Here is a 15,113-nt window from a genome sequence, read left to right as displayed (position 1 = left end):
GAAAGGACCATACCAGAACATATTTTGAACATATTTTTTTCCCTTTCTGCTTTCATTAATTTCCCATACATTATGAAAATCTGAGCAGATTCTTCATCCTTGCTTAAGTTGTCACTGTGACGTCTATTGATTTATGTCAACGTTATTTTATTGTGTTGGGACGATGCAGAGCAGAGTTTTCAGATCAGTCTCCACTTACACTGCATCACCACACAGTGAAGTATTGTACAACTTAATCAAGTTTCAAGTATCTGCATATTATTTTTATGGCATACAGAAATGAATGGAAACCAATGGATTTTTGTGAAGGTAGAGAAAATGCATCCAAAAATCTGAAACTTTAAGCCAGTCATTTAAAAATGGCTTAGTTTACCGAATATATAGTTAAAGAGCTATAACTTAAACAAACACACTGGAAGGCAAAGCATAAATATTTGACATATTTGACACCAAAACTGTAATTCAACCATGAGTGCAGAGGTTTTAAATAGCCTGTCTCCTTTAAAAGTTGAAGGAGTTAAAGCTTTTAGTCAGCAGTTGTCAAAAACAGGCTGAAAGGATAACTAGAAAATTTAATCATCTGCTGCTAATTAACATCCACAAATTCTCCAAAATGAAACTCTTGGGCTAATGTGCACTCTGCGTGGCGTTGCCTGTCTTATTTGTGCTGTACTAAAGATTAGATTAAAGAAAGACACAATCCTGAGTATTGTTATTAGAAAATTGAGTATGACGAGTTTGAATAGCCATTGTTGCATTGTTTCACAAAAAACTGAACAGTGGAGTTGGCAAAACTTTAGTCAGATGCAACAGCCATCAAGAGCTTGAGAGAGGTGAGGATCAGGTCATCAAGAGGCCTAATGATTCAGTTGGTTAGTGCTGACATGGAGCTGTGTGAGAGGTTGTTCCAGGCTTATAGAAATGAAAGAAATAACTGTCATATGAGTGAATGAAATGCAGAGAAAAGTTTAGAGGAAATAAACTGTTGAGTGCAGGAGTGCATGTGGTGTATGTCATATCACATTTAAGAGTTAGAAAACCAGTTGATTGCTGCTCGAACACGGGAAAACCCCATCAGGCCAAATAATATTCACAGATCTTTCATTATATTTATCTGTGCTCTTCAGTTTTACACCTCATTGACCAGCCAACTTGTTGAGGAGTGACTCTTTTACCATTATTTATCACATTGATTACATGTAACTACATCAGTGTAATGTGATTATGAAATGGTGCCTGTAATCCATTACACTAGTTATACAAACAACAAATACAAACACTTTAGAACAGGTCTGGCAAGTTTTCAAAAATTCAGTTTAAATGTCAAAAATTATCAACATGTCAAAAATGATCTAGACTTTGTTGAAGCAAAATCGTTTTTTACAATTGCCTGTACTAGTTTGCTTAATCAGACTAGCCTGTGCAATTACATTACTTAAAAAAGGAATTAATCTGATTAATATTGCATTAATTTGCCCTTTATTAAAAGATGTAGGATTCATTGTTATAATTATTATAGTTATTTTTTATTGAAGAGCAGTCAGTTGGAGGTTTGCCAATCTAATCCAAAACATAAATCAATTAAAAGCTTATAAAATGATACGAATTTATAAACAAAAAAGAAAGAAGTAAGATTAATAGGTGCACTTTTTGCTGAGATATCAAATAAAAAGACCTTTGAAATATAAATATGAGAACCGATTTCGACAGAATAATTGCAGTAACATGAAAGTAAACGCAAGGCTGGATAATAATTGAATAGTGAGTTGTCTTCATTTACATTCAGGAAACATCTTATTGTGAAATTTTAGACATAATCGTCTTTGTTTATTCAATTACGAACACGAGGTTATGCAGCCGATCATATACATCGGTATTCAAAGGAGACCCTCTCCCTCTCATCCATTGTTTCTGTCTATATAAACATTTTAACAAATAACATAATTTCATCAAATTATCATATTTCTTCCCCCCTCCTAAATTCGCTCGTGCCCATCGCTGCCGGGAAACGATAGACACCAAAGGGAGATCAGTGAGAATAAAGTGAAAAGTTTTGGGACGCTCTAGGTGTCTTGGACGCAGCTGAAAGGAGCCATTTCCTGCCAAATAGTGAGACCGTCTAATCGTGACTGCAGCAGCTACTTCCTGCATTGTTACAGTACTTAATGAGGATTAAGTTGAAGCTGTCATGTCGTAACAGGGCGGCCATTGGGCCTGCTCCACACGGAGAGAGACGGAGAGGAGACAGAGCCTGGAGTCTGACCTTACCTCAGTCTGATTTCAGAGGTGATCCCTTCACCTGGAAAGGACCAACTAACTGACTCAGTCCTGTCAAACTGCAGACAGATATTACACCATCTACATTTAGGATGAGGATTACCTCAGTTCACCCCCACTATCCTAACATGTAAGTTCATTTAAAAAATAACACGTTTTTAAAAAGAAAAAAGTTCCCTGTGTCATATGTCATTAGGCCTGTCTTTTATAAGCTATTGGTTTGTTATGTAATAGCTGTAAACAATGAGTAAACAAAGCATCACACTTACATAGATGAGGTGGACGAAGGAACAGGCCCACCTGACAATATTATGTAATCCACTTAAACACCCTGAAGTCCAACCATAGGAAATCAACAAACTTTTAAAGTAAGACTATGATCCCATCTCATGATCATGACTATAGTCATCATAGGACTGTTTTATTTTATCATATTGCCAGGTGTCCCTGTTATTTATTCCCACTATACATTCATTAAAAGACAATTAAGCCTTTCATTTCCTTCCTTTAAATAAACCCATTATGTAACTTATGCATTGCTTGCAACGCAGTACCCAGGAGTTCAGAAATACTGAGGTCATGAATCCAAGTCCTCCCAATGCCCACCCACGAATGAAATCTGTTGAGATACAAACAGGGAAGTCTCCATGTATGTTTTAATTATTGGAATTGTATTATTTTACTCTATTATCTGTTTGAATATGATATTCATAAATATTTCTTAACAAAGGCATTCTGGTGAGGAAAAAGTGAATCACTTATTTATTTATTGTGCTGGCAAGCAGTTGTAAAATTTAAATACAGTGATTCACTACTGTAATTGGGCAACTAAATTCCAACCAAGGGCATTTTTAGCCACACTTTCACTGTAGCTCTTGGCATGGCAGTGTAAGTAGCTGTTCCACCACTTTGGTCCAAATTGAATATCTCAACAACTGTTAAATGAAATTTTGTACAGACATTCATGGTTCCCAGAGGATGAATCCCATTGACCTTGGTGATCTGGCACCAGCAACAGGTTGATTTTTTTTTTTTTTTACTTACCATGAAAGACATTCATGGTCTTTGTGAAGTTTGGTGATCCCATGACTTTTCATTTGACAGCATCAGGCCTTAGTCAGGGTCATCATACAACACTTAACAAAAACTAAGAACCAGATGCCCTTGATGAAAATACAGTTGTATTTAATGCAACAAGGATTGCTCCCACCAGGCTGCTAAAAGATTACCAAAAATCCAGAAAAAAACACTGAGGACATGACCCCAGTGTCCTAGCTGGCCCTGATTGTTTATTGATCAAGGTAATACTGAGGTATACAGCTACTGGTTCATGGGTCCACAGGACCACTGACAGTATTTATAGACAGATTCATTATAACCCATAAACTCCAGAGTGTTTTTTCATCTTCATTAAATTTTTGCTTTGGGCTGGGTGATTATGAGAAGATAGCCCCCTGGTACAGATCTGATTGCATTTATGCGAGACAATCTGTAGCTTCGAGAGATAGAGTGGAAGGATGAGAGGACGGAAACAATCAGATTTGATGACACAGCATCATCTAGAGAGAGCTTTTTTTTTGTCATTTAAAGAACGGCAGGGAGAGGCTGACAAAGCACTCAAACACACACACACCCCTACCCCCACCCCACCCCCATCCCAACTGTTAGAGAACAGTAATCTCTGCCCACTTCAGTCTTTATGGATGACTACTTCTCTTACTTAGATCACAGTATTTCAAACACATATGTGTGTATGTGAATGGGTGTTTGTGGATGAGAGAGGATTAGTTTAGTTCACAGGGATGCTTTGAAGGGATGCGGGTCTTGTCATAAAAGAGGCAGCCAGCTGGAGCCTTTATGGAGGCGATTCTGCAACTTCTGACGTGGTAGCCCTGCTGAGGGTGCTCTGGACTCACATGTATGGATCTGACTGTAGCTGCAAACCTGGTTGACTGGTCATTAATGCAACCCCCATCTTAATCCCTACAGTGAAGTGCGAGGTTGATATTGCATTGATCTTTTTTTCTAAGGTTATTACAGAAAATATATTTTGGGGTTGATGTTTAAATCTTAATGTGGGGTCAGGTTGTCAAATGCGATGCTAGAAAAGGTCCTTAAGAGACAGGAGGTAATTATATGTAATTATAGGTCAACAGGGAACTACATCAGCAGTTAACAGGCTGGAGGTAAATATGAAGCTGGGGTTGCTGGTGTAAGATCACAGGCAGACAGAGTTTTTGGACTGTGAGTGGGGAGAAATATACACTATACTGCATATTTATATAGCCATATGAATTCATGTTGTGTATTTACTGGACCCCCTGGCATGGCCTGATTTACCAATTAGGGGGCCCTGAGGGACAAGATTGCTATTGGGCCACTATTAACCCCTACATCTCCCACCCCCATGCACTCTGTCACCTCAAAGTTTCCATCCAGCACAAAGCACAAAGTACATGAACCTCAGGTTTACTGTATCAATTATAGGTAAGGCAATTTGATTAAACACTGTTCTGTTTATGCATATGCGCTATATGCAGACAATATAAACTACTGCTTTGATTCAATACAACTTTATTTACATATAAATATATGCCATCAGAAAAACAACTAAGGTCTAAAAAGTAGATGAAGAGCAGGGACCCCTCTACAAGACAGGGTTGCACTACCAACAACAAGACTAGGTCATAACTAGTATATGACTGGACCACATCGCAGGCTATTTGCATAGTGTCAGCTGGTTTCAGCTCTTTATCTGTTTGACTATGTCCTACTCTCTGTGCTGACATTTACAGTATATTAACGTAACCGAATTCCCAATAAATCTGTTCTCATGTTTTTCTGTTTCTGTTGTCAGACAATGGAACAAGTATGAAATAGTGACCGAAACGCCGTCCATTACAATGACATGTTAACTTCCAAGCCATTTCCAAGCTGCTGCTCTGTACTAAATCCTGATTTTATAACTTCAACATCACTAAATACACAACACAAGATTATGGCTATATTTAATTGTAAAATGATCACTTAGAAAGAAAGTTAGAAGCAACAGATTATTAGGGTGTTTTCACATATAGTCCTTTTTTAACGAACCAAACTCCATCCTCTTAAAGTGGACCAACAGAAAAGAGACTTTTTGCGTATTTGCATGATGAGTTAATTGTAGAGAGGACTCAGTTTTCTTTATGGTCTATTTCAGCTCTGATGGAGCCTCAGTCCTTCTCTCTTTGCACTATAGTTCCTCTGGAGCTGTAAGACCTTTACTGCTTTGGATTATGGTTCACTTGGAACAAGGTGACTGCTGCAATACAACATAGTATATTGTGTGTGTGTGTGTGTGTGTGTGTGTGTGTGTGTGTGCGTGCGTGTGTTTGTGTGCGTGTACACTTATAACTTAAATCTTACATATAAGATTAAGTATGTCTGTCTGTCTGTCTGTCTGTCTGTGTGTGTGTGTGTGTGTGTGTGTGTGTGTGTGTGAGAAAGAGAGAGAGGGAGGGAGATTCTTTATATATTGTATTGTATTTTAATGGCAACTCCATTGGTCATCTTACCAAAAACCAATGGAGTTGCAGTGACCCTGGGATTTATGCGGTCCCTGATGGCAGGGTTGAATAGAATGGATCGCCAACTGTCTTGCACAATATGCAATGTTAGTGTCGTATGGTCTTGCAACTGCAGTTTACCCACAGTTTACTATGCAAAATGGTATTTGTAGCATCTTTCTCAACTGTCATGTTTCATATTTTTGGTATAACCAGATGCAGTGTGCTTAGCAAACTGGCAATGCAGTGAATTTGGAGTTGAGAGTCTTGGGGTTGCCAGGTTAGATCCATATTGTAAGCTACGGAGGAAAATGTGATGCTGGTGAGTGTTTGGAGGTAAATGTGTGATGCTTTATACTTTCTATAGATTATTATTGTAACATGATGTGAGTGTGTGTAAGTGTGTGTTAGAGGAGATGTCTGTAGTTGCTGGTACAGTCATAGGTCACCCCGAGGAGCCCGGGGCCCCTGACGTGGTCGTCCTGCTTTGGACCTTGGTGGTCACTGGCTTACATGATGTGATCCTGTCGCCCTGGTATGCCGAGGTGCGCATGCCCACTAAGAGGACGCAGCGGCTCCATGTGTGTTGAGGCGCATTATTTGGCAACAGACGCGGCAGTGGGGAGGGCCGAAAAAAAGAGGATATCCCCTGGATTTCAAAAAAGCAACGATTTATCGAGGTTAACTGCAGATTAAACATTCCTTGGTCGACCATCGGCGAAGAAGAGGCGACAAAGCGACCGAGTAAGTTGACTGAGGTAAAGCCGAAGTTTTTTAGTAAGTGGATCGAGGGGAGCCTTTTATTCGGACTCGTCGAGAGGAGCCAGGTTTTCCTCCACCTATCTGTGACGATAAAGAAGCTGATGGGCTGTTGAAAAGTAACACTTCTCCGCAGAGCCAAAGGTTGAGCACCGGGGAGGAGAGGGAGGGGGGGGGGCTTGCTCAGCCAAAATGTATTTTATTTTACGTTTTCTTAAGAGTGCCAGCTTGTCAATATGATCCCTGGACCGGATTCTGTGCGGTAGAAGTCGTTAAATGAGGTAAGGATTATAACGTGACATCGCCAGCGGCTCGTCGGCGGCAAGCTCAGCTCAGCTCAGCTCAGTCCGTGGGCCGGTCGATGAAATTTATGAGTTCCGACTCGAAGGTTTTTCCTCGGGAGGGGACACCCAGGTAAATAGTCCCAGTGAGCCTCAGACAGTCTCACTTTTAGCGCAGTAGGATGAAAGTTTGTTTCTCCCTTTTGAGCTGGTGGTTGTCCCGCATCGGGGTGCAGCCAGGTCACCGATTCGGGCTCGGTTCTGGTTGTGTGGGGCATGTTGACGAGCGGCTGCCCGGCAGGAGGACTTTTACTACTTTGACTAGTAGTCCCTTTTAGCCGCTGATGGTCAGACATTAACCGCTTTTATCCGAGCTAAAGTGGCTTCGTGTTTTTGTTTGTGCGATGTAGCTAATGTTAGCTCGCTAACTAATAACACGCTCACCTCCTCTGAGGCGGTGTCAATAATAAAAAAGCCGGCTGCCTGCACATGTAGTGTGGGCTGGGTTTAGTTTTTAAAGGGCTGACTTTGATTTTGGATGGTGTACTGGGTGGTGTTTCGTTAATGGTGGACACTGCTGCCCGCTTTAAGCCCCGTGGCACCAGTGTTGGTTCTGCTATCTGGTAGCTAATCTTCCTACTTCTCGCTGTGACAACCGTAGTCTTCCTCCTCTTAAAGCTGAACACACACACACTCTGACACGCACCGCACACACTCCCTCCCTGTCTCTTCCTCTCACCCAGACAGGCACACACACACACACACACACACATACACACGCACACACACACGCGCACACACACACACACACACACACACACACACACACACACACACACACATTTCCAGCCACCACAGCCGTACGAGTTTGCAGCGCTATGGGACAAAGCTGAGACTCAGGATCTCAAACCAGTTTATACACATTTCTCTGTCGTCTGAACGCGCACTGATGGATTAATAAGCTTTTATTATTCAATGATTGAATATGACGGAAGCCGGTGTTGCTCATGGTATGTCGACAAAACCACATGTATGCACTGACTGCTGCTGTTAACTTTATTTGTGACAGTTTAAGAATTCAACATTCATTCAAAACATTTTGATTAATGATTCAATAATGGTTTGGTTTGGATTTACTAAAGTCTTTTACCTAATTTCTGACCTGTTATTAAAGTTTATATCAGCTGCTTTTTCAGCAGTAATAATGATAAAAATGTAGTCTACAACTTTGAACTTTAATATGCTCATAATTCGACTAATATAAAAGGAGGGAACAGAGGACAAATGAGTGGCTTTAAGTTGTTAGAAGAATGTGTTATTGTTACATATGTTGAAGGCATTGTTACAAATGCTTTCTTTTGGTTGCATCAAAACCCAGAAATATTAAGTTCACTGTTACAGAACCGTAAGACATCCATAAAGTAATGACACTTGTAACTTCGTTGTCATTGTTGCAGATCTAATTTTTTGTCAAATATATTTAACATGTGCAGTAATTATTTGTTGATTATTACTGCACTCAGACCAGGGCAACACAACACAGGCACTTGAAAGTCCTCTGTAGACTGGGGAGGGTATAGTGGTGAAGTGATCTGCTTTTAGGAGACTTTATTGCCTCTTTGTGGAGATCTAGAACGAACACTCAGTTGTTCATGAGAACAAAGGCCTGAAGTGTTATTTGCATGTTAACAAACCAGTGCATAGTTGCATTGTTTATGAACTGTCACTGTGAACACTATACAGGTTGCCTTTAGTGAAGGGGTTGTCCAACACTGCTTTAAAATAAAGGAGAGTGGAGAATGCTGTGCGTTGACTGTGGGATTACTCAACTACCTGCCATGACAGACAGTGCAGAAGTTGTACATCCACAGCATGATGCACTGGTTGTTCTCTCCACCCTGGAGTGGCTGGATTCATCGTACAAGACTGAGTGAGTCAGAAGGTTCAGCCTTGTTGTTTTCCAGAAAGCACTGTTACACTGATCACACACAAGACTGATCCAGAGTAGTTGTGTAATCAGCCACTGTTCTGGAAAGGGTCGTCTGCTGGCCACATTTTAAGCTGCTGCACATGACTGCAGGGGTCACAGGGCAGCTGTTTGGTCAATCCTCCATGACTTCAACAGATATATACGGAGCAATTTGCTCTCTAATTGCCTTTTTTCTGCCTGTTTTGTGTTAGTTGCTACATAAAGCACAAACTTGTTAAGAGCTCAAGTTATTTAATTGAACAAGCCAGTCACCCACAAACATTAGCTTTGGCTATAACCAGCTCCAAAGCTAAATTGTTAAATTACACTGAGTCAGATTAAATTGTTTTAGTGTAATCATGCAGCAGCGGTTTTGTTTCAAGTTAGTGCTTAGAGACCATTATTTTTTATAATTTGTTATTCAGACAGATGCTGCCAGATAATTGATAAGAATATTTTGCTGGTACAGCAGTTTTACAAGGTAGTGCTGCTGTGTGGTTGCAGTTTTCTGAAACCCTTGTCCTGGGTAGAAATATGTTTTCACAGGGTAAAGGTCTTTCAGTGGGTAAATAAAAGGCGGAACACTTACTGTACGTGCAGCCAGACATCGATGATGGTTAAGAGTGAGCATGCCAGCCTGAATGAAAGATGACCGAGTGACTGGTTGTTGACATGATCCATGAGTGACAAGATGAATAAGCACCTTGGGGCAGAAAAAGAAGACACTCAGCAGAAAACCAGACAGGTGTAGATAAACTGTAGATTCTGACAATGAACTGATAGTGGTAGAAACTTGATGCCAGATTAAAGTACATGTATTCTGCAATAGTGAAAGCCATGCTTGCCTAGAGTCAAGTACCTGCACTGTGCAATTTGACAATGTGGTAGTGATCACTGTGATGTAATTACACTGCAAATGTTAATGGGAGGATTGAGTTTGATTAAACAAATACTTGGAAAACACTTTAAAATAGTCTTCAAACACAAACAGTACATTCATTTCCGCTGTGAATAAGTTTGCCAGAGACTATTCATTTTATTGAGTCCCACAAAATAAATACACTCAACCTGTCCACAGTAAATGTGTTATTTGGACAACTGATAGCTAAGAAGTCATTTATATCTAAGATGTATAACTCACTAATTATCACATGATAATCAATGATGGACACACTCTGAAACAAGGGTGGCAAGATTATTGCAAAAAATATAATTTAGATTATTATTGTAAATTATATCAATATTGATATTCTCACTGAAGTTACTTTACAAAACAGCAGATACAAAGTATTTCCTGCATTACCGTGTTACATTTAAAGTGATGCTTAAAACCCAATCAAAACACTGTGTTGTAATTACTAATTTATTACTTTGAGGTGGGGATGTGCATTTTGTAAAGCACCTCCAAACAGTGTAACATTCAGTCACTAGAGAAAGATTTCTTTTAAATAAAGCCATTGTTTATTCTTGTTCAATTGCTCTTCATTCAATTTAGGCTATGTTAAGTTTCTCCCTTTATGTCCCAAAGCGACCAGATTTCATCTTAATTTGTTTAGTTTTTATTAAATAATTACTGAATATTCATATAAGTAGATTTAGAAATACAAACGGTAAAGAAATTTCATATCATGGCTAATATCTCTATGGGTGTTCTGTTTGTTGGCCTTGTACAGAAATGCTCTTTACACCCACAATGGAAGACCCAACAGCATTCTGGGAAATGCACAGACACTGTAGAGAGGTGGAGAAATAATGTGATTTTTCGGAAAGACAGTGGAGACAATGTAACTTGTTTTCCTTGTCAAAAGGATTTGGTTCAAGTATGTTGATACAGTGGAAAAAAGTCCAGATGGAAAGTTATTGCGCTGATAAAGATGTATCAAAAGACTGAGAGCCTGCAAAGAAGCAGCCCAACAAACTTAAGGACACATCACCATGACCACCACTACACACCGCATAATGAAGTCTTTACAGTGCTGTTACATGCTGTTTGAGGATTTCCATCTTATTTGAATATTTATCAGGATAATATTGTTGTGGAGATACTGCTGATAATTGCACCATGAAACCTTCATAATCACACAGACCTACTGATAAAAATTGTTTCATATTAAAAGTGACAGTTTACTGTAGCCCTTATCCTGATATGTGCGTTAGTGAACAGACAGTTAACTTGCATGTCAGCTTTGTGTGTAGCATGAATGTGTTTGTAAGATGTGTAAAGTTAAGTTTTAGTCTTTTGAGGCTTTGCGCTGGTTACATGTGATGTCAAGTTCTTGGGTGGGTTGGGGTTGATGCACTGTGTGTGTGTGTGTGAGGGGGGCTTGAGTGATATGTGTGTAAACTGCTATAGAGATGAAATGTGAGACCTGTCAGCCATTCAGATCCCCTGTTACAAAGACAGGGTCAGTGTCTGAGTAAGGTTGGTTGGTGTGGGGTGGCGTTCCCCATGTTTAACTTCTTCCACCAACATGGTTTCACAGCTATATGCATCAGAATTGATAATGCCATAACACCCCCTCCCACTCCAGCAACACACACACACACACACACACACACACACACACACTGTATAATGGCCGTCACTGTGGAAGCCCTGCCTCTGCTCCAGCACCTGAAGGGTTAAAACTAGCTTCAGCTTCTCTCTCAGTCTAACACACACACACACACACACACACACACACACACACACACTAGCCAACCGGTTTAAACCGGTTCTCGGGAAAAGTGCTTTGTGTGTCCCAGTGAATCCTGGGAAGGGTCATGTCATGTGTGTCTCAGAGTGATGTCAGAGTATTAAAAAAGAAAAAAAAACTTAGTGAGACGATTGCTCTGGATGCTGCATTGTTGTGATATATGTATATTGTATAGGTACATCATAGATATATTGAGTGTGCTTAATGCTCATCGCCATAACCGTTCTGCGAACAGGAAGGAGAAGGGGTAGGAGTGTGTACGGTGTGTGTCACTGAGAAGTAGCCAAGGTTGTAAGTGTTAATTGTAACCCCCACCAAAAAAACCAAAAAAACATAGCTTCCTGTAGTGCGTCGTCGGGCAGACCATGGGCCTCAGCAGAGTTGGCAGGATTGGGCCTGGATTCTGTAACATACATGCATGAATATGATTCGGGACATAACTGTGCTGTGTTTCTTCTTTGTGGTTGTTCAGCATGTAGTGACCATGTGACTGTACATCTCTGAATTTTACTTTCCGCTTTCTGTTTGAGATTCTGTGAACTTTGAACGCATGTCGTGCCCTGCGTGCACCACGACATATGAGTCAGCACATGTTTACCGTTTACAGATTTGATAATGACCAAAGTCATTTCAATGAGTGTGTGTACATGCCTTATAGTATCCCAGTTTTGAATCTTATACTGGTTTTTGAAGTTTACATTGAACTTGAAAAACCAGGTTATTGATATCCCCATAGACGTGATCAACAGAGTTATCTCAGGAGTTGGGGATAAACACAGTTGGGTTTCCGTCTGTATGCTGCGTTTACCCCTTTGCTTGATTCAGTAACTCTGCCTGACAACTAGGAATGGAAAACAAGAATGAAAACATAATTCAAACTCTGCATTACTGAATCATACTTTCTTTCAGCATGTCGATCTTCATTACACAATTTACCATAATTTTTGTTGTTGTTCTGACTTACCACTAGATCACATCAGCTGATGAAACACCTGTGCACAAGGCAGAGATTGATCAGACACCTGGATAAGCTGTTTACATGCCATGGTATCCCAGTGTCAAATAGAGTTCCACCGCTAGTGACGCTTTATGAAACCAAGATATGATGTTTACATCCGCAGCACATAACAAAAGGGGGGGGGGGGCATCACAGAGACGGCAAAGATGTGTTGAATGTTTATATATTACATTACAAATAACAGGATACTGGATGTGGTTGCATGTCATACAACTCTCTCTGCCTTCGTTTCCCATCTCTCTCAGACTTTCAACAGTCACATTAAGCCAGACATTAAACAAAAAAAAAATCTTAAAAAAAAAAAGGGGGGGGGGGTTACATATGAAAAAAGAGCTTTAGAGTTCAAACCCTTCCTTCTTCCTCAACTCTGCACACCTGTTCAAATGCTGAGTGGAGTCAGTGCTTATCAGATTGTCAGTTTTGGAAAGTTATAAAAAAAAATGCTCAGACACACTCCCTTCGATTTTGACGTTGTGTGGTGTCAATTATAGGTAAATGGCTACTGATGTGGAAAGTGCATCAGAGGTGTACACACAACATTATAATAGGCTATTATCAAAACCTTAAAGGTAAACATGTATTGATGTGTTATACCTCCCTGTGTCTCTTCTCTCATTTCTGACCTGACACTGAGGATTCAGAGCAGCCACTACAGGGTTAATGTGTGTCTGTATGCACCATGTACTGGAGCACATCTCCGAGTGCACAGATTCACTCTGTAAGGCTCATCTGTCTGACACAACTAGCTGCTGTATGTGTCTGTATCCACTACTGCTGGCATGTCAGCATCTGGTGGGATTGAATGTGTTGTACAGGGGATATCAAACGGTAATGGATCTGGTACTCCTTTAGTGCCTGACTCAGGGAAAGAAAGGTTATACATAAGCTACAGTATTTGAAATGAATGAAAAAATGTTTCACTTCGCTCACGTAAATTACATAAGCACTGCTAGTCACTGGTCGTTATGAATATTTTAACACAAATCATGCTCCAGTTAACTTTAGATGTTCTCCAAGTCCCCTTTAACTCTGATTTGATTACAGTGTTGTCATGCTCTTCCAACTGTTTGATGTCTCACAGCAACATTTTTTATTGTTAACCCTCTTTCAAAAGAGCTTGTTGTTACAGTCAAGAGAACTGCAGATTTTTTTGTATCGTTCACCAAGTACTTTGTGAGAACTCCATCTTTTTTTCAGTTTCTCAATCTTTTGGTTTTTGGTTTAGACTGATTTTTTTCATACATTTTTATACTTGAGTCAGGAACTTGGTCATGTGACCTTACTAATTCAATATGTTATGTCTGGTCAATATGTCACTGTGTGTCCCCTGCAGCGGATTCAAGGTCAGTTTTGTCTACCTAAACTCTAAATGAAAGGCGCACAATCACAACTGTACTTTCAGGAAAATGGACAACATAATTTATTGTTAGTTAATAGCTCCACTATAGGTTTGTCAGATAATGTCAACATCACTGCGACACACCAATCAGAGCTTAAATTTTCTCTTTAAACATTGTGCAGTAAACTGTAAAGTTTCGAATAGCTACAATCAACTTAAGGTTTTACACATTGCAAATGTTAAACTTCCTACAGTTTTCATAAGCATAACTGGGCACTTTTCAATTCTCTGTAGTGGGTTAATTTGCCTGGCTGTTGTGATTAAATGTGACATGACTCTGCTCTGTTGAACTTTGGTATGGAAAAAGAGTTAAATACTGACTTTCTGTAGCTTGTGGGATTTGACCTGTAACTTTGACCCTGTTCGAATAAATAACAGTTCAGATTACACAATTATTTCTCTCTTTATGTGCAGGGGATGTCTGAGGAGGCTGTCCGCCAGACACGCAGCCAGAAGAGGGCGCTGGAGAGGGAGGCTCCCCAGTCTACGGAAACCTCTGATGCTGAAAATGAAAACAAAAAGCCTAAATTGGACCCATCTGAACCTACAGCAGAGGCACAAACCAAACCAAAACCCGACCCTGTACTGGCACAGGATGATCAGAGCCGGATTAGCACCGGATCAGAGCACGAGAAGGAACAGGAGCAGAGCCGGGTGCCGTTATCTTTAGTGTTACCTTTGGCCTCGCAGCCGGTGAAGGATGATCAGGAGATGACAGTTGAACCCAGCTCAGACAATCGGACTGAGTGCAACGATAAGGCCAGCAAGGTGAAGACGGAGCAAGCTATGGATACAAGGAGCCGGGCCCGACTGACAGAGCCAAAGGTGTCCGGTGGCATGCTGGCTGCAGGCGAGGTGAAGGCCACCATTAAAGTGGAAGTTCAGACAGGAGAGCAGCCCGTGGACATGAGCACATCCAGAGGGTGAGGAACAGTTCATAGTAAACTCTGCTCAGCTGTGACAACCACACGAAGTACCTCTCACCAAAGCAATGGTGTGAATGTGCAGGAAATCATCATCTAAAAGCATCTTGTCTAAATTTTTGTTCTATAAAACCCACAAATGGGAAATTACAAGATGATAAATTACGCTAAATTTGAACCTAAAAAGACTAAAAATGGTCTAAGTTACTTTTATGACCTTCATGTTCTTTAAACTTTCTGTGTAAG

At 40.3% G+C, this 15,113-nt stretch overlaps 1 protein-coding gene across 11 annotated transcripts in view; it reads left to right on the top strand.

The window, feature by feature from the left end:
• Positions 1 to 2,387: 2,387 nt before the first annotated feature.
• The window catches only part of LOC111652605 (transcriptional repressor p66-alpha), a 20,656-nt gene continuing 7,930 nt past the window's right edge, over positions 2,388 to 15,113 (top strand). For 4 of the 11 annotated variants that reach the window (XM_087173098.1, XM_087173094.1, XM_087173097.1 and 1 more), the window contains exons 1-2: positions 7,853 to 7,872; positions 14,359 to 14,867. In XM_087173098.1, the coding sequence (XP_087029224.1) occupies positions 7,870 to 7,872; positions 14,359 to 14,867 (512 nt within the window). In that variant the 5' untranslated portion in view covers positions 7,853 to 7,869. Of the gene's footprint in view, positions 2,408 to 6,408; positions 6,581 to 6,724; positions 6,996 to 7,851; positions 7,873 to 14,358; positions 14,868 to 15,113 lie in introns of those variants that run through there. The other 7 variants (XM_087173099.1, XM_087173093.1, XM_087173095.1 and 4 more) reach the window with 6 other exon arrangements.

The sequence above is a fragment of the Seriola lalandi genome, unplaced genomic scaffold (assembly GCF_002814215.2).
Source record: "Seriola lalandi dorsalis isolate HSWRI2012SDOR001 ecotype SW California unplaced genomic scaffold, Sedor1 jcf7180002054043, whole genome shotgun sequence".
NCBI classification, from domain to species: domain Eukaryota; kingdom Metazoa; phylum Chordata; class Actinopteri; order Carangiformes; family Carangidae; genus Seriola; species Seriola lalandi.
This window is presented reverse-complemented; position numbering and strand designations above follow the sequence as displayed.